Genomic DNA, 27,603 nt, shown 5'->3' with positions numbered 1-27,603 from the left:
GTAAACCCTGTGCCAGATGGCTGTGTGGATAGTTCTTCTGGGACGAGGCCTAATGTCAGGTATGCTCACGATTTTAGGCCAGATTTTTATTTGTCAACATTTTATTTATTTATTTTTCCCAGGTTGCACACCAAAGCTTGACACATGAGTGCACAAAGTAAAAATAACAAAGTAAAAATAATTATATATATATATATATATATATATATATATATATATATATATATATATATATATATATATATATATTTTTTTTTTTTTTTTATTATTATTATTTTTTATTATTATTTTTTTTTTACATTTAATTAAACATAAGATACAATTGTTGAAATAGTTTGTTGTAGGAGACATGTAAATGTATGTATAGGATGCAAAACACATCATCCAACTTACTTTGCCGACAATAAATAAACAGGGATAGTGCAGGTAACATGGAGAAAGAGTATTCACTGGTCATTTTCATATATTACTAGTTGAAAATTAGAGTCGGAACATTAAGGGGAAACACAAGATAAATGTGGTCATCCATAGGGTCACCATACATGCCATTTTTCTGGGACCCATCCTGGCCTGGATTTCTACGTCGTTTTGATCAGTCTACATTTTTTAGGCAATATAGAAATCCTGGCCAGGATGTGTCCATGAAAAATGGCACGTATGGTCACCCTAGTCATCCAGAAACAGTAAAACGTATAATCCTTTCTGTGTTGCATATGAAAGATAAATATTTCATCTAGACCTAGTCTGATAGGTAGCAGGATGCGCCTTCTTCGACGGTTTACACAGTAAAACATCACATGAACCAGAGCGCAATGGTCTCTATAATTCTTAAATGGAGGTCTGAAACAATCACAAATCTTTATAGAACTGAGAAATTGTGGAGAAGGTCCTTGGTGAGAGAAGAACCTGATAGTGAAAAATCAAGAAAACTTTCTTATGGACAGCTATCACCAAAAGCCTTTGGAAGCCTTTCCTCGGTGGAAGACCCATGGAGTCCTGTTTAAAAATCGAAAATGTTACAGACGCACATTAATTCAACTATACCCGACAACGTTTGTTGGCGCTTGTCGCAATTCATGTCTAAAGAAAACCCCATCCTAATGACATCATCCTATGGTCAAAATTAGACAGTAGGCAACAAAAAATATTGAGGGGTCTATTCTGCCACTGAAACAAATGACAAATAGAGTCACTGAAAATATATTTCATTATTATGATATTTATTTTTATGTTAATGATTATTATGCAGGTTTTTGATGCGGCGTTCGTTTGATGACGTCATGAACCCGGAAGCGAGCTGGAACTGTCGCGTGGAGAAGCGCAACATTTCCAAGCTGAAGAAAACATGCTTCACGTCTACCTCGCCTGCCTTTTTACACTTTCAGACGCCGCGTCTGCTATTCGTATCGGAACACCGATAAAAACAAACGACAGACCAATAATCGGTGAGTTGCAATTAACATGTATGCCGGCTCCAAACACAGCGTTTTATCATTACGTATTTCATGAAGTAAACTATATCTAAATCCCGTCTAGGTGTTCTCGCCCAGGATGTGTATGACCCGTCGCCACACAGAAACTCGTATATTGCGGCGTCCTACGTCAAGTTTCTGGAATCCGCTGGCGCTCGTGTTGTGCCTGTGACGTAAGAGAAAAGTGAAAGTACTCTCACTGTAAACATGCAGGGGGTTGTTGAATTAAAACGCAGTGTTGTATACTGAAATTTTGTTAAAGTGAAAGCAATATGTGAATCTCGTTCATAAATAGTACTTTTTTTCAGTACGTAACATTTATTCCAACAGTATTGTGTTTATTTCAGCATATAACTGCACACAATAACTAGCAAATTAGTTACATGCTTTTAAAATAAATTATGAATAAATAAAGCAGTGTCTGCTCTTTATATTTATACGCCTTCAATGCTGCCCTTTTTCTATGAATGTGCAAGATTTTATTTTTTTTAAATACGTCTTCAGGATAAATAAATCTGATGATGAGTACAGAAGGCTCTTCAAATCCATAAATGGGTACGTAAAGTCTTCTATAATTATATCAGTCATTACGAGGGATTTGTGACACCTTTTTTCTCTCTTTCTAGAGTCCTTTTTCCTGGTGGCGGAGCCAGTTTAGAATCATCTGGCTATTCCAAGACGGCTGCCATTTTCTACAGACTTGCTCTTGAGGTTTGTGCACAAACGGACAAATTGGTACAAATATTCAGCAGAACAAGTACTTTTTTTGAGCGACATTGTAAGGTAAAACAGAAACAAGTTAAATTTGTAGACATTTTGAAATAAAATACAATCGGAGCTGCAGAGGTCAGACTTTGGGTTTATAGTCCGTTTTGTGAGTTGTGTTTATGAGTGACAAAAGATGTCTGGCTAAACATTAACCTCTAAAGTCATAATGATCTCCATTTTACAAACATATACACTACATTTTTGTTGTTTGGATTTTCTCTTATGTTGGTTATAAGAGGAATACTGTACAGTATGTTGGTGTAATTTAAATTTTTCAGCCAATTTATACCTATGTTTTTGTGTTAACAGGCCAATTCAAATGGTGATTACTTTCCTGTCTGGGGAACCTGTTTAGGATTTGAACTTCTCACATTACTAACAAGTGGAAAGTTGCTGTTGTCCCACACCAACACCAGTGGTATTGCCTTACCACTGAACTTCACACACGGTAAAGCCATTTTTTTAATAATTAACTGTAAAATCTAATACATTTACACTGCTATATGTGAAAATATGTTAGGAATAAGTGTTGTAGCCGTCTTATTGTTGATTTTTTCCAATGCTATTTAGATGTTAGAGACAGTAAACTGTTCAAAGACTTTCCTGAAGATCTTATGAAATCACTGGAAACAGAACAACTCACGGAGAACTCTCATCAGTGGAGTCTTACTACTGAGGTAGAGTAGCAAATATTACTAATCACCATTCAACAACTTTTTGAACTGTGTTGCTCTTAGATGCTCGTTTTAAAATACATAGATTTTTGCCATCAGAATGTCCATAGATGCTAGTATGGATTAACATTTTAAAATAAACTGATTAACAAGTTCGTGTTTCATTTTTTTAAACTTTTAATTTAATATTGTGTGCTTTACTGGTAAACAGTTGTACACAACAGGAGAAAATACACCTTCATATCCTAGTAAACCGTGTTTAATACGTTTGTTTGGAATGTATTCACTGAACGTAGTAATAGTTTAACACTTTACAGCTTTACCAGACATTTAGCATACAGTATACACGCAAATGCACAACATCATGTCCATAAAAGAAACGTGATCCAACGGAGGTGACTGGGAAATATTAATTCAATACTGCAATATTAATATGATGCATGGCAATGGTCATTTTATATTTTTGTTGGATTAAATAAAATGAGGCAATTTAACACTTTTAAATCTAGAACTTTACCAAGAGTGAGACCCTGAGAAAGTTCTACAAAGTTTTGAGTACCAATACCGCTGGACAAAACGAGTTTGTGTCCACAATGGAAGGTGAGTGATAATAATCAGATGGATTGGTAGAAGAAGCATATAGACTTTTTATAGACATATAGCTTTTTGCCTTTTTCTGTTTGTTTCTATGCATACCCACAGCATATGATTTCCCCATCTACGCTACTCAGTGGCATCCAGAGAAGAATGCTTTTGAGTGGACCCGGCCGTATGTTCCCCACACGCCTTCAGCCATTAAGACCACGTTCTACACGGCTTACTTTTTTGTGAATGAAGGTATGGTTGATAATAATAATAATACTGAGCAACATGAAATGTGTTTTTATCAGCTCTTAATTAATTGCGTTAAAGGAATCTAATTTAATTAAGAAGTTAGACCTTCACAGAGTAACTTTCTCCTCCTTATTTTGTTGATTTTACAGCAAAGAAAAGTTTTCACAGCTTTCCTAATGCAGAGGAAGAGGAAAAAGCTTTGATCTATAACTACAAACCTGAATACACTGGACCTCTGAGTGCATTTGAACAGATCTATTTTTTTAATTAGATTAATTCTTTAAATGTACAGAGTCTTTATTAGTGCTTTCTTTTTATAATTATTATTATTATTATTATTTAATTTTAAGTTTGAAACGTCGCGTACACACAACATGAAAATGAATCAAACTGAATTATAACTGAGATAAATTATTATTATTGTTCTTTTTAGACATATCAAAATGGAATGCTTCCCAAACAACGCAAAGAACATTCATTTTCACATGATGAAATGATGTAAATAAACACGTATACAAAAAACGTGCAGAATTTGTAGTGTTAATAACATGTGCTTGCTGTGAATCTGAAGAAAACATACCAACATCACATTTCACAAAAACAACAACAAAAACAAAGTCATTTCTTTAGTTTGATGACCTGGATGAGTTCTTTACAGGTCTCCCAAGCGCACAAGATCTTAATAAAATTTCCATGGTTGGGAAAGGCACGAAGTGATTTTTTATGGCTGTGCACTCATCAACACATACGCTCATTTATGTATTCACCTGAACATACATTATATAAAGTAACCCACAACATACAGTGCAAAGTTCAATCATGGTTCTATAAAAAGCGACTGAGGTCTCCTTTTTTCCAGAAAGAAAGAGCAAATGCAACTCATTCCTTCGTATTCTGATCTGATCTCTTAATTGGTCCCATCACACGCACCTCACTGTACTATTATTTTTCTAAAGGTATCACTTCAATCTAACCTAAAATATGAATCTCAAAAATGTACATTTTAATCCTTAGTGTATCTTTCATTTTACCGTTTACTGTTGAGCCCTAAAACACACTTCTGAAACATGATTACAATTTGTATTTGCTTTACCGGAATTAAGATATTGAATATCGGGTGAACTGTCTTTTTAAAAACCTTGACCTTCTGTTTTTTTAAATAAGCATACTTCTATCATTTACAACTAATCGGCATGATTGTTTTTCATAGGACTTATACATTCACATCGCCTTGTAACCCACAGGACAGCACGATAGATGTGTGATTTATGAAATCTGTGATTGGCTAAGGACAGTAAATCTGTCACTTCGATTGGCGGTTGACCTACTTCTCAAAACTTTCTGAACAAGTCATCTATATTGGTGACAGAGTCTGCCTCTGTACTTGGGTGAGCTCCGGATGCCAGACATCCACAATGAAGATGAGTCTGTAGCTTTCTGCTTCCTGCCAGACTTCATGTTCGAAAGAGTCGTCAAATATTAACACTTTTCCTTCCTCCCACTCCCTGAAAGACAATCATCGTTTACTGAATGCAACAGTAAAAGCCATGTCATAAATTCCAAAAATAATCAATTAATAAAATTAAACCAATAAATCCAAGGTTCAATCCTTATTTACGTTTGATGCTCGTCAAGCGTTCATTTAAATACTAGCGACCAACTAGTTTGAGTGGAATTGGGTTTTTCAACAGTGAAACATTTTAAAAAGCTTTGTAGTCGATGCAGTTTTAATGGACGTGTGTAAACTTGTGTTTCTGATTTAACTGACCTGGTTTGGTTTGTACAACGGATCCTGCATCCCTTAGAAGGGATGACGAGGCCTAAATGCATTCGTAGACGACAGTTGGTGGGACCAGTGTGAGGCCATACATGAGTACCAGCTTGCATTACTGAAAATTTTATCTAAAAGAGGAAGATATAAATGAGTAGGCAATATTTAATAAACAAAAATGAGCACTGTAAAAAGAGACATGGTAAAGCTACATATATATATATATATATATATATATGATTTCTGGACAGACCTGGCCTCTTTTGCAGCTTGTGGCCTCTGCATAACGTTCCAGCAAACCACAGGTTTTAGGGACGTACTGACATGAAGCAGCAACCTTTCGACCTGAGGAGGAGTAAAAAAATGTGAAATTCTGCATTACATGTGAAATTCCTTAAAGCAAGAACCACTAAAAAGAAAATCCTGGGTTATGCGCTAAAATCCATATGTCCCTACACAGGTCAAGCTGTTACAAAACAGGTGGATGGATGTATATCCAGTGCAATTATATAAGGAATTTGTATTTTTATATTATACATTAATTATACTTTACCCTGCTGCCACAGTGTAAACTGGCCCCAGTCTCCCGTCTCTCTCAGATTTTCATCTTCGGGCAGGAACTGTCCACTGTTGCCGTCTAACACTGACAGTGCTTCATCTTTAATGGTCAACCAGTTCCGTTCCAATGTCTGTAAAGACATATGAACACAATGAAAACAAAGCAGAGATAGACAAGCATACAAAAAGCATAATAATTCTAGGGGCAGATATGGCCTAATGGTTAGGGATTTTTTTTCTCTCCTGCTCTCAAAGCCTGCATTTACATGATCCAACAAGACAGCAAAAACAGTCCCCTCTGGCCACTGTGCAGGACTTGTATCTGTCACTCCCAAGATGAATTGATACTAAGGAGGAGGCCCTACACCATACTAATGAATTTTTGTGGTCTAAAACCAGGGATTTCAAGTTTCATTGCCCAACCCCTGTGTGTGTATGTATGCATCTACACACGTCTTTGTGTCATATGTGTCTTTACCTTGACTAAAGCTGTATATCCAGTCTCCTCAGCTGTCCACCAGGGTTGAGCACGAAGCCCTGGGACATTATACAGTGATCTCTGCCATACAGACGCAAAGTGACCTCGCTGATGTCCAGCCTCATACCAGTCATAGGCCTAAAAACATGCACTTTTTATTTTCTGTAAACTTCCTTTTAATAATCTCTTACTAATAATTGCTTTCATCTTACACTCTTGTCTCCTGTTCTCTGTAAAGCATCTCCGAGATGAAAGTAAAACCTTCCGTCATCAGTTCCTGGCTCTCCAGACTCCAAACCCTCCTAAGCACACCAAACACGGAGAAACATTCAATCGCTTGTATGTGTGTGTGAGTGGAAGTAAATGCTGTACATTTCTGTTCATAAAATCTGAATTACTCTGAGGTACGGTATGCTCTCCTCAATCTTGTTTTCGGATTTAAGTATGAACCCGTAATGCACTTTAGCAAATCCATCATGTGGGGCATGAGCTAAAACCTAAAGAGGCATTTCAAAAAGGAGAAAATTAGTAAGTCATATCATATTGCTAAACGTAATAACAACAACGACGATACAATATCTTACCTCCTCATATATACGTTTTGCACCCTTGTTGTCACCCAGAAGCAGATGTGCCACTCCCAAGTCATTCTTTAAGCTGACGTCTTCTGGGAAAATCTCAACTAGCTTCTCCAAAGTAGCCAAAGATCCCCTTGTACGACCTGAATGGAAACGTGACAAAGGAACATCTTTTGGGAATGTTCTCGTATTGTTATCCAGAACAGTCAGTGAAAAGTCACTATAATTCTACAGCTGCATTACTTGCGTACCTAAGAACTGCTGTCTGTCTGCACGTCTCTTTAATGTTGCTTTGGTGAGGTCAGGCGGTACGTCTGGGAGCTCGGCTACTTCTCTGTATGTGTTCACTGCCTTCAGAAGCATCTCATTACTGCGCATTTTCTCAGCCAAATCATCTTCTGCCTGGACATACATCATACTTCTCAGGAAAAATAACTATTTTGTTAAGGATTTTCTGCAAAATAATGAGAGTGACTATTATGTGATTTAATCAGTAACTTTAATGATTATGTGTTACCTGGGCTTTGCCATATCGGCATCTCGGACTTTGTGGGAATTTCTGGACAAGAGCTTCAAAAGCTTGGAGAGATTCCTCAATTTTCCCCTGAAAAAAAACGTAATTGTTTGATTTTGAAAACTACCATCTCCCAACATTTTTGGTTCATTTTAACAGTATTGATTCTTACCTTCTTGCGTAATTTCTCTGCAGCGTTGATCTCAGATTTGATCGTTTTGTCAAATTTGTTAAGAAGCTTTGGTTTCTTCTTTTTGGCTGTAAAAGAATTCACTGCAGCATTAGACGTACTGTTTCACACTGTTTGGTTTGTTTTAAAAGAACAACATTAAAACAAGTTGAACATACCTTCTTTTTCTTCTTTGGACTCTACTGAGGGTTCTTCGGGGAGTTCTGTTGTCTCAGTGATTGATTCGGGTGTGGAGACTGATGTAGGCACGGGTTGAGTTTCAGGTGGCAACTCTGGCTCTTGGTTTGCAGGTCTTGATTCCTCTGTTGTTAACTCTAATGAAGGTTCAGCATCGTGTGGAGTGTGTGATGTGGATTCTTTACAGGACACAAAAAGTGTACTTTAACATAACTATAATACAAAATGTACACAATACATAAACCACACATAATTATTTTAGTTAAATATTTATCTTACCTTTGTTTTCGCCAGATGGAGATTCTGCATGTAACTCTGAAATGCCAAAAAAAAAAAAAAAAAAAAAAAAAAAAAAACATTTAAAAGAAAGAATTTTGTCTTGTGTCTTCATTTTAAGTTTCATTTTAGTCTCTAAATGCTGGTCTTAGTCTTTCAGTGCAGCTGAAAACTGGTATTCATCTTCTTTGTTGGGACTAATTTAGCTTGAATGAAGGACTTGCAACCCTGCAGTATCAATATGAAACAAAATGACATTCTCAGGACATGCACCAAGTAACAAAATGTGGTGTCTTTGAAAGAAATTGTAAATACATATAATTTTCATATTATATATATATATATATATATATATATATATATATATATATATATATATATATATATATAAAATTAAATTAGAAATTCAACTTCGTAAAGCAAAAACCCTTAGGTGATGCTATGCACTACTTCCACGTCAAAGGCGGTTTTTACAGATATGAGCTATAGAATGGATTTAAGCGCGAGCACACACACACACACTCTCTAAAATCAAAACTGTGCATATGAACACTATAAATGAGACCATAATACTAATCCTTCAAGGTCTCAGATAAAAATCAGCACAAATGGCTCAGCAGGTTGACTTTAATTTCAAAATACATAAATTATCCAATAGTTTAATATTGTTTAATGCAACATATCTGCAAAGATGATGTGTATTTGTAAAGGCTTTTAGGTGACTAAAGAGTACTTTCATTTTTCTATATCTCTGAATTCCACTTTTATGCTCATTTTGATCAAACAGATGCATTTTTTTATTTTTATTGTATAGGTGTTTCATCCAGATGGATCCAGCGTTTTGAGAGAGTCAACCTAATATTTTTTTTAAACTGGTCCCAGAGTGGATAAATCTGAAAAAGCCCTGTAGGGGGGGGTTCTCGTTTGGACAGACAATCCAATTTTAGAAAACGTCCATCAGCCCACGTCACGTAACAAAAACATGACCAAACACTGAACGATTGTCTTTTTTAACCAACATAAACACAGATTAATAAATGTATTGTTCTATATTAGTTTGTATATTTGAGCTGATTTAAAACGTGAAAAAAATGGAAAAATCTAAAATGGAAAATTAAAACCGTCATTAGGTGGCAGCAAATCATGTTAATAAGCGAGTCATTGAGACTGAACAGAGTCATTTAAATATTGATTCATTCAGAAATGAAACAAGGTCATGTTCCTCAGAGACAATCATTTTTGTTATAGGTATAGCAAAAGCTTTATTCCCACCAAGGGCATCCATTTAATAATTTAATGTAAAATTTTAATATTCACTCAATGTTATTATTTCATACTGTTTTATAATGTAATAAAATACTAAGGTGCAGATTATTGCCACTGTTTGCATTAACTAGTATAAATAGCAGAAAATATTACAGTGTTAATATAATCTATAGCTATTTTCATCTATTGTTATGCGCACTTAGCGCAAACAGTCACTGCCAAGACGTTTATATTTGTTGAGGCTCTGTCTGAAAACAAATGAAAAGAGTATGACTAAGTGCATTACTGACTGACTACAAAATTGCCATGCAGTGTATTAATCATTTTTGTCAAGAGTTTCCATAATAACGTAAAATAAAGCAATGTTATTTTTTATTGCAAGATCTGAGGCTGTATCTCCAGATGATACTTTGGCAGACTGACATGAAACTTCGTATTTGCAATATTACTATTCCCCTAACAACGTCACAACAATTTTCATCTCCAAAATTAAGTGACATTTCTGTCATTAGTGTGCCAAAACCATGTTTTTTCACTTTTTGTCATAAGCCCTCAAACTTGTTTGGTTTAAATATGCACTTCTAATGAGGTTCACAGACATCATCTGTGTGACACTAGATGGCACTAGTAAGTATTCTACGGATGTTTGGGTCCCTACAACTTAAGCACTACACTACACTGTGAATAAGAAAGTTGGCATTCTTCTTTTGAGGACATCCTAACATTAACAGCCAGTCAAAATTCAGTGGTGAATGAAGTCAAATCTGTATAGACAAATTGGACATATACGGTCATGTACACTGTGTGAAAATGACTGTAAAAGATTATTTCTTTTAAATCCTTGCTTTAACCTCTAACAAGGATATATCTAGTTTTTATCTATGCAATTTATCCACAATTATACATTTTCAAAACCTACTTTTTCTAATCCTTTAATGACATATCAATTAATTTTTTAACCATTTTCTTTGTATTCTGTGTGAATGAGTTCTGATCCTGGTGTATAATTGTTTGGAAAATACTGGCATCGCTTTTATTTTCGCTGTCATGGTGTAGTCGGTCATGGCATGAAGAATTGCTTCTATCATTTACTTACCTTTTTTTCCTAAGGGGCTCTTGGGTGATGCCACCATAACAGGCTTCTCTGTCAGACCTGTATGAATGTTGAGTTATATCAGACACATTCACAGCAAGAAGGAAAGGAAGACAAAGAGAAAGGCAATTCTACAAAATATATAAAAATTATAGTATTGCTAGAATACAGCATTACTTTATATAAAAATTATCTTGGGTTGCTAATAAATACAGATAAACTTCTTGTATCAGTGGACACAGAAATGAGTATGAGTATTTATTTATATATAAATAAAAGATAAATAAAAGATTAGATTCGATTCGATTCAACTTTGTCATAACACATGTACAAGTACAAGGTAACGAAATGCAGTTTAGGTCTAACCAGGAGTGCAATCAGTGGGGGGCAGAACTCAGTATTGAGACAGCTCTGGTAAAAAAAGCTGTTCCTCAGTCTACTTGTTCTAGTCTGGGTGAATCTGAATCGCCTGCTTGATGGCAGGAGGGAAAACAGTTTGTGGGCAGGATGAGAGGAGTCCTTAATAATACTGCGTGCTCGACGCAAACAGTGTTTTTTCTGGATGTACTCAATGGATGGAAGTGGAGTTCCAGTGATGCGCTGGGCAGTTTTCACCATCCGCTGCAGTGCCTTACGCTCAGCAACAGAGCAGCTCCCATACCAGACTGTGACACAATTTATTAGGATGCTCTCTATTGTACAGCGATAGAAGTTCACCAGGATGGCTGAGGACAGCTGGTTCTTCTTAAGTTTCCTCAGGAAGAATAAACGCTGGTGAGCCTTCTTGACCAGGCTGGAGGTGTTGGTGGTCCAGGACAGATCTTCAGAGATGTGGGTTCCCAGGAACTTGATGCATGAGACTGGCTCAACAGCAATCCCATTAATGTGGATGGGATCATGTGTGCCTCTTCTCACCTTCCTGAAGTCCACAATGAGCTCCTTGGTTTTGGTAGTGTTAAGGAGCAGATTATTGTCTTTGCACCACGTGGCCAGACACTGGACCTCCTCCCTGTAGGCAGTCTCATCGTTGTTGCTGATGAGACCGATCACCGTAGTATCGTCTGCAAACTTGATGGAGTTAGATCCAAACACAGGCCTGCAGTCGTGGGTGAAGAGGGAGTAGAGGAAAGTGCTCAGCACACAGTCTTGTGGTACGCCAGTGTTGAGAGTGACAGTAGTGGAGCGGATGTAGCCTGACCTAATATGCTGAGGTCTGTTGGTCAGGAAGTCCATAACCCAGTTACACAGTGAGATGTTAATGTCAAGATCTGAGTTTGGTAATTAACTTAGAGGGTATGACAGTGTTGAATGCTGAGCTGAAGTCAACAAACAGCATCCGTGCGCAAGTGTTTTTATTGTCCAAGTGTGTGAGTACAGAGTGCAGTGCAATGGAGACTGCATCCTCAGGCAAACTGGTGGGGGTCCAGTGTGGAAGGCAGAGAGTCCTTCAGATGTGACAAGACTAGTCGCTCAAGACTAGTGGTGGTGGTTGGGTTTGTAATCACTGATGGCCTGGATGCCCTGCCACTTGCGTCGAAGATCAGAGTTGGAAAAGTGCTCCTCTAGCTTCAGCTTGTAGCAGTACTTGACCTTTTTGATGCCCCTCTTCAGATATGTGCTGTAGGCCTGTGCGTCACCTGATCTGAAGGCAGTGTTGCATGCTTTCAACAGAAGGCGCACCTCCTTGTTCATCCATGGCTTCTGATTTGGGTATGTGGTGATCTGTTTCTGGGTAGTAACATTATGGTGTGGTCTATGGTGGTGTTGATGTAACCCAGAACAGAGGAAGTTTAGTGATCTATATCCGTATGAGAGCCACAGGTAGCCTGGGAAGCAAACATACTCCAGTATGTGTGTTGAAACCTGTCCTGGAGTGTGGAGTCAGCCCCTGCTGGCCAAACTTTGATGGCCCTCACTGATGGCTTCACACGGTTGATGAGGGGGGAGTATTTGGGGGTGAGGAACAAAGAAAGGTGATCCGATTGTCCGAGATGGGGAAGGGGGGTCACAGCATAGGCTTCAACCATGTTTGTGTATACATGGTCCAAAGTTTTGTTTCCTCTGGTGTGACAGAAAACGTTTTGGTGAAATTTAAATGGGATCACCGCCTGCAAGTTAGAGTGATAAAAATCCCCCGCAACAATAAATGCAGCCTCTGGGTGAGCAGACTGTTGGTTACTGATGGCTGCATGAAGAACGTTCATAGCAAGCTTGGCATCAGCATTGGGAGGAATATAAGCAGCAGTTACAATGGTGGAAGTGAACTCCCGTGGCAGATAATCTACTCTTAACCACTAGAAACTCTAAGGTTAGCTGAGCAGTATATATATATATATATATATATATATATATATATATATATATATATATATATATATATATATATATATATATATTAAATAGAGTTACTTATTAGTTACTATATTATTATATTATTAAATACAGTTAAATATACATGTCTTTTGCGTATGCATGCCATTTTCCCTGAAAACATTAATTCTGTAACATTATTAAAGCATTGCTGTGTGTTGAAACAGACATGCAACCTGACTAGTTTGAGTAATGGCAGATGGGAAAATTGCTTAGCAGGTTTATTCATTTATTTATTTTCAGAAATCTAGAAACATTACTCTTGTCTGTTTGGTAGCACTATTGGTAAAGAATTAACACACTTCAACTTCAAAACATTAACAAAATTCTACCATAACACTGTTGTTATATGATTAACATAATTAAACCTTCACGTTTCACACAAAAATAAAATGATTCACACAATAACAAATAGTTATCAATCAAAGAACCAGTGAGATCAAGGTCGTACTATAGTGAACAAAATAAACCAAAATGTAAACACAAATAAAACAACTATCAGGTAAAAAACAATACAATTTAGCAGACATTGTCTGAACTGAAAATGTTGCTTGAAAAACTGCAGACAATTGCTGAATAAATATAAGCAAATGTTAAAATCTTGATCCTCAAAGTAGCTGCATAGCTTCACTTCCTGAACTTAAGTAGTGTCTTCGCTTATTAGCTCTTTCATTGGCTCAGAAAAAGCAGAACTGATGATACTGATCAGTCAAAATCTGATATTTATTAGCATTTTACAATTTTTTTTAATATGACCTATTAGGACCAACTGTCTGCACTGTCATTTTGCAAATCAGATGAAACCGCATGTTTGTTCAGTATATCTAAACTGAATGTCATGGTAATGATTTAAGTGCTAAGCAAGAGATTTTCTTGCTAGTGAGAACAACTGTCTGTGTGAATAGAGAAGATAAAAAAGGCAAACAAACTAATCAACAATCTTCATGTATTCATATAGCATCTCAAAGTGGTGCTAATCTTAACGCAAAAGAAGCGTTTTACGCATTCATGAACACAGTGTTTAAAATGATCATTCCAAAAATACAAATAATAATAAAAAAAATAAATGTCATAGTACACACTACTGTGTTGTGACATATAAGCCATGTCACGAATGAAAAAACGAAAACTATGAAATATAATCCATGTGCAATTTTAAAACTTTAAAACTAATTATTACTGTAATTCACGCCACTAAATAGATTTGAGTTAGCAGCACCCTTACATAACCTATTTTTTATATCATTGTATCAGCCAAGTCAAGTCAAGTTTACACCTGGCATTAACTCTTTTATATTTCTATTATATCTTGACACCGTTTAGTTTGACTGCGCTCATGTCTTCACTGCGTTATCAGATAAACGGAATCGGGTTTCCATGTCCCTTCTTTCAAATGTTTCTACAATATAAAATGTTATTAATTATTAATCTCATTGTGCTAAAAGTGTGTTTGATTATCACTGAACCAGATGAATGCGGCAACATACTACACTGCACCTTAACTGTACTTGACAGTGTTAAAAGAAACGCTCATTCTCCAACTCCCCCAGAGTTAATGAGTTGAGATTTACCGTTTCGAAATGTATTCGGCCAATCTCCAGTCCTGGCGATAGCACTTTTAGCATAGCTTAGCATAGATCATTGAATCCAATTAGACCAGTAGCATCACGTTCAAAAATGACCAAAGAGTTTCAATATTTTTCCTGTTTAAAACTCGACTCTTCTGTAGTTTTGTTGTGCACTAAGACCAGCGGAAAATGAAAAGTTGTGATTTTCTTTGCCGATATGACTAGGAACTACACTCCCATCCCAGCGTAATAATCAAGGAAATTTGCGCCTGAAACAGCCAAAGCCTCTTGCTTTGCACAGGGAGCGTGGCTCGCAAGCTAGGGACTATTTTCCACAGGCGCCGTGTGATATCACTGTGCCTTCCTTGATTATTACGCCGGAATGGGAGCATAGTTCCAAGTCATATCGGCCTTGTACTTTCTGGGAATATAAGTAGGCATCTGGCAAACAGACAAGAAAAATGAATATGCATTTACACGTTCATAAAGAGTCAAAAGTCTACCCTAAACCAGACCACCACCAAACTTTGTGGCCTGCAAGATCTTGGGTGCATTTACTCGAAAGATTAATGCCATGTGTACAGGAGCCCCGAACAGAGCGCAGTCAAGATATCCTTAATAAAGTAGTTAACTACAGTAAGAGCGGCAATATTAATAAATACAAAATTCCTTGAAGCTAAGAGTTTAAACTTAATAAATATATATGACTAATAATACATAACTTTCAATTGATATTTAATTCCACAACTAGGTAAGTTTTTATCTGGCATTAAAACAAAGAGTATAGCACATACTAATAAATATTCACAGAGTAAAATTATTGAAACACACCGATCTACACAACTCGCTATTTTCATAATTCAGAAGTCCAGGCTGAATGGCTCATTGCAGACGTGTTTCCTGGAGTCCTCCGACACCGCACTTTTTTGAATGCGTCCCATTTCAAATCTTGGGGTCTCTACTTTGTGAGGTGATGACGTGAATCAAGTGTTTGATTGAACGGTTGAAGAGGGCTCAAGCAACGGGCTTGAAAACCACTGGCTTGTTGGATCTAAGAAATCACGTTTGGTTGCACGAAACCTCCAATCACAGCTGGGTCCTCCATCACTCAGCTGTACCGTGGGACCAACGGTAACGTAGAGTTATGTTTTACTACACCGCTAGCTAAAAAGTAGCCTGTTAGCATTTTGAAGAGCTTTCACCGTCACTAAGTTAGTAGTAACTCTACTTCATTTACTTTGCAGCACGGTTCCTTGTAAACGCCTCAGGAGTTTTTATTTCCAATCAAATGTCACGGTTATGGCGGTTTACTTTTTATTTCTTGCTATTTTTCTTCGAAGACTTAAGTAGATCACGAGTAGATATTTTCTCATCTCTGGTATTTTTTTCATCTGCTGATTCTTTTTCATTTTCTGACTGACCAACTTTTTGTCCATGAGCTTTTTTATTTAATTTAGCCTCTTTTTCTTGTTTGTAATTGTTCGCATTTTCTTTTTCCTCCTTTAAATTTTTCTCTGTTTGCCCCTTTGGTGAACTTTCTTTTACTTTGCTAAGCTTTTCCTTTTCTGCTTTCTCTTTCTCCAGTCTTTGTTTTTCTGCTTTTTCTTTATTGAGTCTTTCTTTTTCTGCCTTTTCTTTGGCCAGTCTTTCCTCTTTTGCCTTTTCTTTCTCAAGTCTTTCTTTTTCTGCCTTCTCTTTCTCCATTTTTGCTTTTTCTGCTTTTTCTTTAGCCAAACTTTCTTTTTCTGCCTTTTCTTTAGCAAGTCTTTCTTTTTCTGCCTTTTCCTTATCAAGTCTTTCTTTTTCTGCCTTCTCTTTCTCCATTTTTGCTTTCTCTGCTTTTTCTTTTTCTGCCTTTTCTTTCTCAAGTCTCTCTTTTTCTGCCTTTTCTTTGGCCAGTCTTTCTTTTTCTGCCTTTTCTTTGGCCAGTCTTTCTTTTTCTGCCTTTTCTTTGGCCAGTCTTTCTTTTTCTGCTTTCTCTTTTTCTGCCTTTTCTTTGGCCAATCTTTCTTTTTCTGCTTTCTCTTTCTCCAATCTTTCCTTTTCTGCCTTTTCTTTGACCAATCTTTCCTTTTCTGCCTTTTCTTTAGCAAGTCTCTCTTTTTCTGCTTTCTCTTTTTCTGCCTTTTCTTTGGCCAGTCTTTCTTTTTCTGCCTTTTCTTTAGCAAGTCTTTCTTTTTCTGCTTTCTCTTTTTCTGCCTTTTCTTTGGCCAGTCTTTCTTTTTCTGCCTTTTCTTTAGCAAGTCTTTCTTTTTCTGCCTTTTCTTTGGCCAATCTTTCCTTTTCTGCCTTTTCTTTAGCAAGTCTCTCTTTTTCTGCTTTCTCTTTCTCCAATCTTTCCTTTTCTGCCTTTTCTTTGGCCAGTCTTTCTTTTTCTGCCTTTTCTTTGGCCAATCTTTCCTTTTCTGCCTTTTCTTTAGCAAGTCTCTCTTTTTCTGCTTTCTCTTTCTCCAATCTTTCTTTTTCTGCCTTTTCTTTGGCCAGTCTTTCTTTTTCTGCCTTTTCTTTAGCAAGTCTCTCTTTTTCTGCTTTCTCTTTCTCCAATCTTTCTTTTTCTGCCTTTTCTTTGGCCAGTCTTTCTTTTTCTGCCTTTTCTTTAGCAAGTCTCTCTTTTTCTGCTTTCTCTTTCTCAATCTTTCTTTTTCTGCCTTTTCTTTGGCTCTTTCTTTTCTTTTTCTTTGGCCAATCTTTCTTTTTCTGCCTTTTCTTTAGCAAGTCTCTCTTTTTCCGCTTTCTCTTTCTCCAGTCTCTCTTTTTCTGCCTTTTCTTTGGCCAATCTTTCTTTTTCTGCCTTTTCTTTAGCAAGTCTCTCTTTTTCTGCTTTCTCTTTCTCCAGTCTTTCTTTTTCTGCCTTTTCTTTGGCCAATCTTTCTTTCTCTGCCTTCTCTTTCTCCATTTTTTCTTTTTCTACCCTTTCTTTCTCCAGTTTTTCTTTAGCAAGTCTTTCCATTTCTGCTTTCTCTTTCTCCATCTTTTCCTTTTCCGCCTTTTCTTTAGCAAGTCTCTCTTTTTCTGCCTTTTCTTTCTCCACTTTTTCTTTAGCCAGTCTTTCCATTTCTGCTTTTTCTTTCTCCATCTTTTCCTTTTCTGCTTTTTCTCTGGCTAGTTTTTCTTGTTCCACTCTTTCTCTCTCTGCTTTCTGTTGTTCTCTTTGTTTCCGTTCCTCTTGAAGCTTAGCTTCTGCTTCTTCTTTGACTTTTTTCGCAGCAAGAGCAGCTCGTCTCTCCTCTTCCTCTTGAGCCAAAACATTACGGACTTCAGCCAGGGCTAGTTTGGCAATCTTTTTAGCTTCAATCTTCTCATGAATAATTCTTAGCTGCTCCTTCAGAGCTGCTTTCAGCTTTCGCCCAATATCCCTGGTAGGATGTTCTGAGAATGAGTGGGACAAAAGTTCATCTCAGAAGGCTCATCATTCTCAAGTCCCATGCAAACACGCATTGAGCTGTCTTAAGTGCGAATAACTTTTTATAATTACTGAGAAAGGAAAATCCACATTCAGATTTTTCATTTAGAATTAGGATTCCTTTTTGATGACATTCCATTTATTTGTCAATTTTAAGAATAAATTTGCAAGCTATCAGTAATTTTAGTTCAAGTCTGCGCTGCTTCAGTAAATTATTGATTAAGTGCAATTTGAAAATACAACTGAAAAACTCCAATTGTGATGCATCTGATGAAATTACATTTTTAGTCACGCACACACTCAGAATTTGTATGTATATGCATAAAAACATACGCATTGTGTGTTCTGCCGAAAAAAAAAAAAACATCATGCAGGTGTTGGAACAACATGAGAGTGAGTTCGTCATGACAGACCTATTTTTTGAGCATTACTGAAGCTAATTTATTATGCTGCTAATTCCATAACTCATGCGAAGTACCTGTGTCTTTAAGCCCCACTTCTTTAGGTCTCTCATCTGCATTGAAAAAGGGGCAAACAGAACTTAATGACATGGAAAGATGTTTATTGTCGCAACAAGTTACAGAACGCATGCTCTTCTATAATCCAACATCCAGAGCAAACACATTTAGTTGAATACTAAAACATATTTAAAATAAGTAAACGGGAATGCGTTGGGTGAGATGTTGCAAGTAATCAGATGATTTTTAGTGTTTAGTTCTTTCAAACTAATAAAAAAAACCCAACTAAATTTAGGGTTAGTTCACACAAGAATGAAAATTGTGTCACCATTTATTCAACCTTATAACATTCAGTTTATCTTTAGAAAACGAATGAAGTTTTCCTTTATTTCGCCTTAGCATGATAAGAATGATAAATAGACTTCCACAAATCCACATGCAAACTAACTATCACCAGACAATATGGTCTACAGCAGTAATTAAACACTGTAAAAAAAACAATGAAAAAATGGAAACCTTTAGAACTTTTAGAAAATTGGCCTTGTCAGAAAGCGTATCCCCGTGGTTAAGACGTTACAGGTTTTCAGAAGAGGCAAAATATTGGCCTGCATCAACTACAATGAGCTCACTGAAATTCAGTGAGCAACTGCCCAATGCATTATTAAAACCTAGGAGCTGGGTCACCTTTTGGTTCACTATAAAAGTCACGTAAGAACTGTAGTCTTGAAGGACTATTGATTAAATAGAAAAAAATCTAAACAACCGACTATGAAGCACTGGTCAGGTCTAGTCTAGTCTCTCTAGACGGTAAAATGAAGTCAGCTGAGTACTTAATGACCATCCAATGACAACACTCACATATTACAGGACGACAATGCCAAAATTCATCTCTCTTGAATTGTCACAGAGTGGTTCAGGAAGCACAATGAATCATTTCACAAACTGGGCACCACAGATTCCTGACCTTAACACACAGAGCTGGGTAGATAAGTTATATGCGTTAAATAAGTATTAGGTAATAAGTTTGATTACTTTTGACCTGATTAAATAGAATAATCTTAAAATATATTTTATTTTTCGTTGCATTTTAATATAGTACATTTATTATTGTTACTGATGTCGTATGCATGTAATTCTATTACTATCCTATTATCAACTCACACTGCCGTCAGTATGTCCTCTTGACGTAACAAGACAACCAAGAACGTGATGCATACTCTATTTGTAATATATTTGTTATTTCATTACTTAGACCTGCTACATCTCATCTCATCTGCCACAGATACTTTTTGGCGTGTTTGTCTGAGACGCTTTTAGTTCACGTGACAGAACAATTATAATAACTCTCCAAAATGTTTGCCTAGGTGACCCGCTTCGAACTGCTGAATCGAACTGATTTTGTTCGAAATGAATGATCAGTTTGTTATTCGATTAGGTTTGAAGCATATCAGGGCCTTAAGAGGCTCATATATGAGAACACCAAGCCAAAAGCTAACAATTCAGTCAAACGTACCACAACGTCCACGTACTATGGTAAAGCTCAAATGAAATTAAACCTAACATCAGCCAAAACGATATGACTAGGAACAAATAATATACTGATGCGATCACAAATGCCTATTAAGCGTACCTAAAACGAAAAGTATCTCGTTTCATCACTACAGAACCATCAGAACCAGCGGCAAATGTCGGATGTACGATCCCAGCTTGAGGCTGCTCCATGTGGATACATGAGCACCGAGCGCTCATTAAATCACACGCAGCCCCAAAAACGGCCTCGAAATACACCTAAGGGACGATTCTAGTCGAACATTCAACGTTTAGCTTCACTCCGGGTCGAGAGGGTTACTTTCAAAATGTATTCCAATATAGTTACAAATTATTCAATAAAAAAAATTAGGTAGGCTGCAAAGTTAGTTACTTTTTTTTTTGTGAACAAATTGTATGTAGATTTTGTTAATGTACGAGTACATTACTGATGTGATGCTACAATGTTGAAGCATACTGCATTACACACACCTCTCTATATAAATGTTGCAACACAGACTGCATCATGCAGGGGTCTACAAAGATGTGCATCAGGCAAATATACGGAGCGTCACTTAAAAATAAATTCAAAAGAAAGCTTCAATTATCGTATTAATTCAAATATAGGTAAAACAAACAAACAAAAAAGCTTTTCAAATTGACAAATAGATTTAATGTAAGTTCATGTATTTGTTCAAAAATGCAGCTAAATCTACCAAATGCTTTAAGTGATCAATGAAAACAATAATACCTATGCAAAAATCACATTTACATTAACAAACTCTTTTTTGTTTCAAATAACTATTCATTTGTCAATTTGATAAGATTATTCTCAATCATAAACTCACGAATCCACTTCAGTCAAGTTCGGGTGCCAAGAGCAAAGCCAAAATAAAAAGCTTGTTTCCTCAAACAACACACCAGTCAATAGCTTCTAACATGCGAGTCTTATAGGAAAGCTGCATCTTTTTGCAGCTCTCTCAGTGCAACCGTCAAACACTAAGTATAGGTGTACAGGCCACAAGACTGTCTTTACACGGAAGCTTGGAATGGCCTGCTTGGATACTGTCTCCCTCTGTTGTGATATTTTTTCTTAAGGTTTTTTCCTTAGTAGCCACAGTAGCATTTTCTGAAGGGAAGAAAGTTATATGATACCGATAAATAGAAAGGCATAGATACACACGTACAGAAAGATAAATAAAGCTTGACTTTATCTACAGATTGTAACAAACTATTCTTGGAGCAAAGCCAATTCATATGTTCATGTGCAGCTTTAGTGGAAATTATTTCATGCTTTATAAAATTTCCACTGTCTCGACATTAATTTTTTTAAAAATAATAATAGAAAATTGGAACAAAATTTGATAAAAGAATCTCCCAGATCAAATCCCAGCGATGATCCTAAATGTCATAAATAAAGTTTATTATATGAGCTTTGAGGTGCCAGCCTCACTGACACGATACCAAACAGTTTCATGCTACGAATTTTGTAACACCTCAAATGACAGGAAACCTCAAAAAGAGACACTTCTGCATTTGACAGACAGAGTACACTACCATGTTCACGACGGCCTCGCTTTTAAATTTAGTGGCCCGGAAAAAGCTTGCTTAGACCACTTTTCTCATCTTAAGTCTGAACAATGCCAATGTAAATAAATAAAAGAAAAGAGAGACAGAAAGACACTTTTGATTGGTATTGTCACTTCAGTCAGTCACGTCAGAAAATAACCACATAGACAAGTAAGAGTCTCACTTACCCAACAGAACTTTGGCATCTTCTACGTCAAAGTCCCCATCGCCATCAGCATCGTACACTCCTCCAAGAGCAAAGACAAAAAGACAATGCTTGTGAAATGAGCAAGTAAATAGGGTCCAACTCAGCAAGACAGTACACCAAATGCATTCCTAAACTGATTTTTTTTTGTCTTTTGTTGGTCGTGTACATCCACGATGTTGGGACCCATTCACACCGAGCATGACTTAACAATAAAAACAATAAAAAGTCTTTCAACTCAATGTATGACAACATTTCTAAATCTTCCCAGGATAATTATTTTTTTAAAAAGTTCATTAATATATTTCCTGAATAAAAAAGCTCAATTAAAATATGTTTTATATTCAATAGATTTTTTTCTCTTCCCCTTTCATTGATAATTCGACACCTTGAATACTGATCATATTGTTTTCGAAATGATAACAGTTTATATCTTGATTCAGTAATGTGTTCATTTTATACAGATATCTAGATCGGCATTAATCTTTAGGTGACAAATCGTTTATTTAAAAAGAACTAATAATTTTACCACATAATGTGAGACGTTTACATGCAAAACTGTAAAAAAAAACAACAACTTACCAACCACACTGTTGTAGTCAACTAGGTCAAACCACATGACCCCTACAGACAGCCACGCTCCCAGCAAAGCCAGCACCAACAGCCAGCTGAAGACAGAGTTTCCCTCCGTCTTCTTTTCGCTCTTAATGGCTGTATTTGCACCTGGAGAGTCTGAGAAGATACACAGGAACGAGATACTCAAAACTATTAATGTACGATGAAAACTGAATTCAGAATAAGGTTAGGTTTTCAAGCATGCTAGTTAAGCAAAAGCAGAAAAAGCTATTATTTTTATGTAACCCCCAGCATCAGAAAATTATAGAATTATTTTCTTACCCTCTTGCCATTCCAAATCCATAAGGCTTTTGTTCATATTCAAAACAATAATGATGACTATGCTAAATACACCATCTACTGAAAACTATCTTCTCGATAATAAAATAAACACCAAATATGAGTGCTATGTAATGTAATATCCAGCCATTTTATCCCTCACAGCACAGGCTCATGTTCATTCCTGGCAAAATGTTGATCTTGTGCTACTCTGATTAAATGGTTAGTTGACCCAAACATCATTAGTCGCTCTGGATTCAGTTTTATGTTAGGTGCACGTAATTCATTTTACTTCAGATGTCATCGGCAATGTTTATGGTCATTTTGGGCAGGATAGCGATATATTTAAACCGCTTCGGCGGTATGGTGTCCTGCTGGACTGTATGTAAAACTAGTGTTTCCTGGTCTTTATTGGAAGAAATATGATTCTCCGTCAGTATGCGAAGACCATTTTATTAAGTGCACTTAGTTACAGCCTTTTATTCATGTTTTTAAATGAAAATCGAGCTGGGTGGTTATGCATGTACACATATGCGCTCATCTCTGTTACATTTCAGTATTGGCCATTAAAAAAAAAAAACAGTACACGACATTGTACGTTTCTGAGCAAACTATCAAAAAAGTTTTCAGTTCAGTAATACTAGCTCTTCTGCCATTGTGCGCTTCTTATTCTACTAAAGGTCTTGTAACGTCCTGAAATTAGGTCAAATATTGAATGCAAAAAGCCACAGGGAATGGTTCGCTCACGGAGGCGAATAACAAAGGGTTAAAAAAAAATAACACGACTGTATAACAGATTGTATTACACTTGACTGGCAAGGTCGCCTGTATGTTAAATGCACACACGGACATGTGATCATACACCAACAGCTCTAATTTTCAACTCAAACTATGAAAGGGGAGTGGCTACATATAAGTGGGCGTGACCTCAAGAGGTCGACAGGGACAGTGCAATTAGTATCACAATGATTAGACAATCCAAAACGCATCCAATTATCAAACTTTTAAACATACATTTGTTAAATGAAAATGTAAAAATAATTACAAAAAGTCGTCACAACCAATGCAACAGCGGCACGTTATGAACGAACTACAAACGGCGCGACAAAACAAAACACGATACACAAACACACAAAGAGATGAACTTTAGACTTCATGCTCAAACCGGCACTAAGGTCAACAACCCCATGTTGAAACGTCACACTAGATTCTGACAGATACAGATTTTGCTCACACCACACCAGTAAAAGAACCAGCAAAAAAAAACACGTCAGACTGTACCTGTCATTTTGGCTCCATCTACACTGGTTTCAGCCATGCTTGGAGGTTTCTAGTTTTTCCAAACTAAACTGTAAAAGAAAAGCAAAGCTTTTTCTGCTCACATGAAGCACATCTCACTGGTTTAGCTGCAACACGATATATGCTCGGCACCTCCTGGGTATTTTTAGAGCTGCTGTACACACACCCTCTTTTGGACCTCATATGGAGACAACAGTTATAGCTAACACACACACACTAACACAATTGACCCTCACTGAGTCCGCCTCCCTACATTACTGTTTCATCGAAGAAAAACCACCAGACCAAGTTGCAACTTTGAGGGGTTTTTTTTAGTGTTAAAATAACACCTAAACTGAACTTTGTAATAAAATGTTTAAAAAACATCATGCCAGTACCAAAATACATCCAAGCTAAATATGGTACATTCTGTTTAGGTAAATATATCAGAGTAAGATGAGAGAAGACCTTTAAAAGAATGAGTATTTACTTGTATATTGTAAAATGATGTAAGATGATGATGCTGCGTTATTTTTCTTTATATTATATTTATATCTACCTGAGGAAAGGCAATGTGAACAGCTGAATATATATATATTTTTTTTTTACAGTGAAAACACATACCTAACAAAACCAAACAACTATGTAACTTTGGGATTCCTTAAACATATTTTAAACTGTTGATATGATTCTTTAGGCTCTTAAAGAAAAGAGTATTACATGCTTTGGTTAACATTTCTTAGTGGTAGTGTAAAACACACTTTTTACAGTAAAAATCAACGTTGTTTTCATCAAGCCATTCTAATCTAAGTTTCTTTAAATGCTAATGAGTCCTGCCAGCCCTGTTTACACTGTTAAAAGATTGGGTTCTCACTCAAAATACTATCTGACCTAGTATTTACGTGCCAAAATTCTTACAGGTTTGTACAAGTTTCTGAAGTTTTTTCAGTGAGAATAGTAAAGCTGTGTATTTCTTTTATAGATATGATAAAACTAAATACTTCAGAGATATGAAGGGTTCACTACTGCTAAGGACTATAGGTACTCTGGATTAACAAGAGATTGTCTTGACATTGTGTGTTTTATGGGCCCTTTAAATGTCAGCCACAAAACTTGCTAACTAGCATATTATTTGGAAAAGCGATATGCAAAGATTAACAAAGAAGAACAGTAAATTATAGCGACCGTCAAATACTAACAACACAGAACTATTGCAAAAAAGTGACACCAAATTATCACACTGATAATGACACGGTTTCTAAATGTGAAAATGAAGGTGTCAGGACTCACGGTCCTGGTCAGTTTGGACATTTGGAGCACCAGGATGCTTTGGTACCTGCTTTGGCTAGGTCACCTGGCTTAAATATTATCAACAATTGGGGAAAGCTTTTCAAAACGAGAGCGAGAACCGGTTTCCTTCCATTCATTTTTACTTAAATTTTTCACTTTCACTCATCCCTCTAGATTAACATAACGCTTCATGTATTGGTCTACGGCACAACTGCACTATACATTAGGTTATTGTTAGATGTGTTCTTATTTCTTGAAGTATGATGCTAGGTTTCATTTCTCTCTGAAGCCACTGGAAACTATTTTTATAGCCAATACAAACTTGTGACTTCTCAAACGTCATATGGATCTATTCTAAGAAGGTTAGAAGCTGTATTAAATGCACCTTGATAACGTCACGCTGCCTGTTTACCGGATGTTCACATTATTTTATCCGACCCCTGTACAAAATAATGGAAAACATGTAGAGTGCGACTTGATTTCAGTATTTTATGCAGCTGTTAAGGATCAAAATAAGTGCAAATGGATAAACAATGTGACACTAAAGGACTTTTTGGTTGCTTGTAAAAATAGTTAATTGAAAAATTGACTTTTTTTTTTTATGATTAAACCATACAAGACCTCAAGACGTGCACAATCCGTTACTTCCTCCTGCTTGCCTTGTCCACTTGAAGCTCACTTCAGGATTTTTAAATCAGTTAAAATCACTGCATAACATATTCATTTTATTTGTTATTAATAAGGCATATGTCTAACTGATATACTTTGCCACAATTTATTGAAAAACATCATAGTAAAATACTATGGCTATGTAATAAAGTAGCTCGACAGAACTAAATGGCATGGTGCTAAACGTTTACACTGCTGTATGAAGTACGAACACTATGATATTGCTGTCATAGTTTCTGGTAAGAGAACTGCAATTCTGATAAGCATACACAGTATCAGAAAGACATTGTATACTGCTTTCTTTTCTGCAAATCTTTATTATTAAACATCCACCGAAAACGTGTGCGAAACGCATTCTCTTACTGCGTGAATAACACACTAACACCGCCTGATCAAAAGTAACACTTGAATTGCAACATTTAAATAATATTGGGTAAAAAAGCACATGAATTTATGTATTTGGGCCCCACATAAAAAAAAATACTAATATGCGACGAAATTTTAATTAACGTTACCTTTTTGGCCTGGCTGCGGACCGTTTTCTTCTGCTTCATGGTAACTGAGGGAGATGTTTGAAGAGTGTTGTTAATGGCTGGTTACGCTCACAATCTAAAAGTTCTGCATTTCCAATTGTGACTTGTGCAGAAAGCTTTTCTTCCTCTTCTTCGGGTGTAAGAGCAGATCTGTGTCGTGAGCACATGCCGCCACCTGCTGTACGTTGTGCTCTTTTTCTTTCGCTGTTGGAGGATGCTCTGTGCTCTTATCGCCGCGAAAGTGGTGAAACGGAAGTTCTGAAACGGAAGGCTGCATCTTTCCCAGTCCAGTCCTTCTAAGGCTTCAAGGATGGAGTCCTGCTTTGCTCAGCATTAACGCTTGAATGAGACGGTCTAGTTACTGGGGGTGTATAATGGCATTGAAATGATCATTTGAAGGATACTTATTGAAAAACTTTATGTTGGACTTACTACAGAGCAGTACAGACAATCGCCTGTGGTTTCCCTGATGTTACACTTATGCACAGTTCGGCAGTATGATTAACTTAAGGGAAAAAAGCAAGACTTGAGGAGCAAGTTTGAAACTCCTAGTGTAGAGAAAACCCAATGAAACCCTAGGAACATTTGTGGAATGCCCAGTAGGTGTCAGTGCTGTATTTTCAGTGTCTTATGCTTATGTTCATTTGTCGTTTAAATATTATGCATTGCAAGATGCACAGTGGCCAGAGGGATTTGGAGACATTCTTCTTGCAGAATAGTGACCAGGTCACTACGTGATGCTGATGGAGGAAAATATTTCCTGACTCGATCCTACAAAAACATCCCAAAGTCTCTCAATAATATTTAGACGTGGTGACTGTGCAGGCCAGGGGAGATGTTCAGCTTCACTTTCATGTTCATCAAACCGCTCTGTCACCAGTCTTGCTGTGTGTATCGGTGCATTATCATCCTGATACACGGCACAGCCTTCAGGATACAGTGTTTGAATCATTTGGTGCACATGGTCCTGGTAGTCCTTGGCAGTGATGCGCTCATCTAGCACAAGTATAGAGTCTAGAGAACGCCATGATATTGAGCCCATCACTGATCCACCTCCATGCTTCACTCTGGGCACAAAACAGTCTGAGTGGTACTCTTCTTTGGGGATTCTCCACACCGTAACTGTTTTTTTTGGATACAATGGCTTTCAGACAGCATCTACAGTTACTCCTGTTGGATGTGGTTCATCC

General features: G+C 36.7%; 2 protein-coding genes across 3 annotated transcripts; one reads left to right on the top strand and one right to left on the bottom strand.

The window, feature by feature from the left end:
• The first annotated feature begins 1,269 nt into the window (after positions 1-1,269).
• Positions 1,270-4,453, top strand: ggh (gamma-glutamyl hydrolase (conjugase, folylpolygammaglutamyl hydrolase)). Its single transcript, XM_043244096.1, has 9 exons — positions 1,270-1,445; positions 1,537-1,645; positions 1,977-2,027; positions 2,099-2,183; positions 2,550-2,688; positions 2,811-2,917; positions 3,424-3,514; positions 3,617-3,751; positions 3,898-4,453. The coding sequence occupies exons 1-9, from the start codon at positions 1,346-1,348 to the stop codon at positions 4,017-4,019; spliced, it is 939 nt and encodes a 312-aa protein (XP_043100031.1). The 5' UTR covers positions 1,270-1,345; the 3' UTR covers positions 4,020-4,453.
• Positions 4,144-26,580, bottom strand: unm_hu7910 (un-named hu7910). 2 transcript variants are annotated; one of them, XM_043244095.1, is made up of 18 exons: positions 26,397-26,566; positions 23,925-23,994; positions 22,332-22,481; positions 21,733-21,792; positions 10,653-10,709; positions 8,294-8,329; positions 7,996-8,193; positions 7,820-7,905; positions 7,651-7,737; positions 7,385-7,535; positions 7,140-7,276; positions 6,954-7,052; positions 6,768-6,857; positions 6,556-6,693; positions 6,073-6,208; positions 5,773-5,864; positions 5,517-5,650; positions 4,144-5,253 (listed from the first exon to the last, which is right to left on the bottom strand). In XM_043244095.1, the coding sequence occupies exons 2-18, from the start codon at positions 23,959-23,961 to the stop codon at positions 5,103-5,105; spliced, it is 1,839 nt and encodes a 612-aa protein (XP_043100030.1). In that variant the 5' UTR covers positions 23,962-23,994; positions 26,397-26,566; the 3' UTR covers positions 4,144-5,102. The 2 variants fall into 2 exon arrangements, with proteins under 2 accessions (XP_043100030.1, XP_043100029.1); XM_043244094.1 differs by lacking the exon at positions 23,925-23,994 and having other exon boundaries at positions 22,332-22,483; positions 26,397-26,580.
• Positions 26,581-27,603: the final 1,023 nt, after the last annotated feature.

Source organism: Puntigrus tetrazona, chromosome 7 (assembly GCF_018831695.1).
Source record: "Puntigrus tetrazona isolate hp1 chromosome 7, ASM1883169v1, whole genome shotgun sequence".
Classification (NCBI taxonomy): Eukaryota; Metazoa; Chordata; class Actinopteri; order Cypriniformes; family Cyprinidae; genus Puntigrus; species Puntigrus tetrazona.
This window is presented reverse-complemented; position numbering and strand designations above follow the sequence as displayed.

Coding starts and splice junctions, on each gene's coding strand:
- unm_hu7910 (XM_043244094.1), bottom strand. CDS start 26,434: ATGAAGCAGAAGAAAACGGTCCGCAGCCAGGCCAAAAA. Junction 8,330..10,652: donor GAGCCCCTTAGGAAAAAAAG/GTAAGTAAATGA, acceptor TTGGCATTTCAG/AGTTACATGCAGAATCTCCA. Junction 5,651..5,772: donor CAAGCTGCAAAAGAGGCCAG/GTCTGTCCAGAA, acceptor TTCCTCTTTTAG/ATAAAATTTTCAGTAATGCA.
- ggh (XM_043244096.1), top strand. CDS start 1,346: ATGCTTCACGTCTACCTCGCCTGCCTTTTTACACTTTCAGACGCCGCG. Junction 2,184..2,549: donor TCTACAGACTTGCTCTTGAG/GTTTGTGCACAA, acceptor TTGTGTTAACAG/GCCAATTCAAATGGTGATTA. Junction 3,752..3,897: donor TTACTTTTTTGTGAATGAAG/GTATGGTTGATA, acceptor TTGATTTTACAG/CAAAGAAAAGTTTTCACAGC.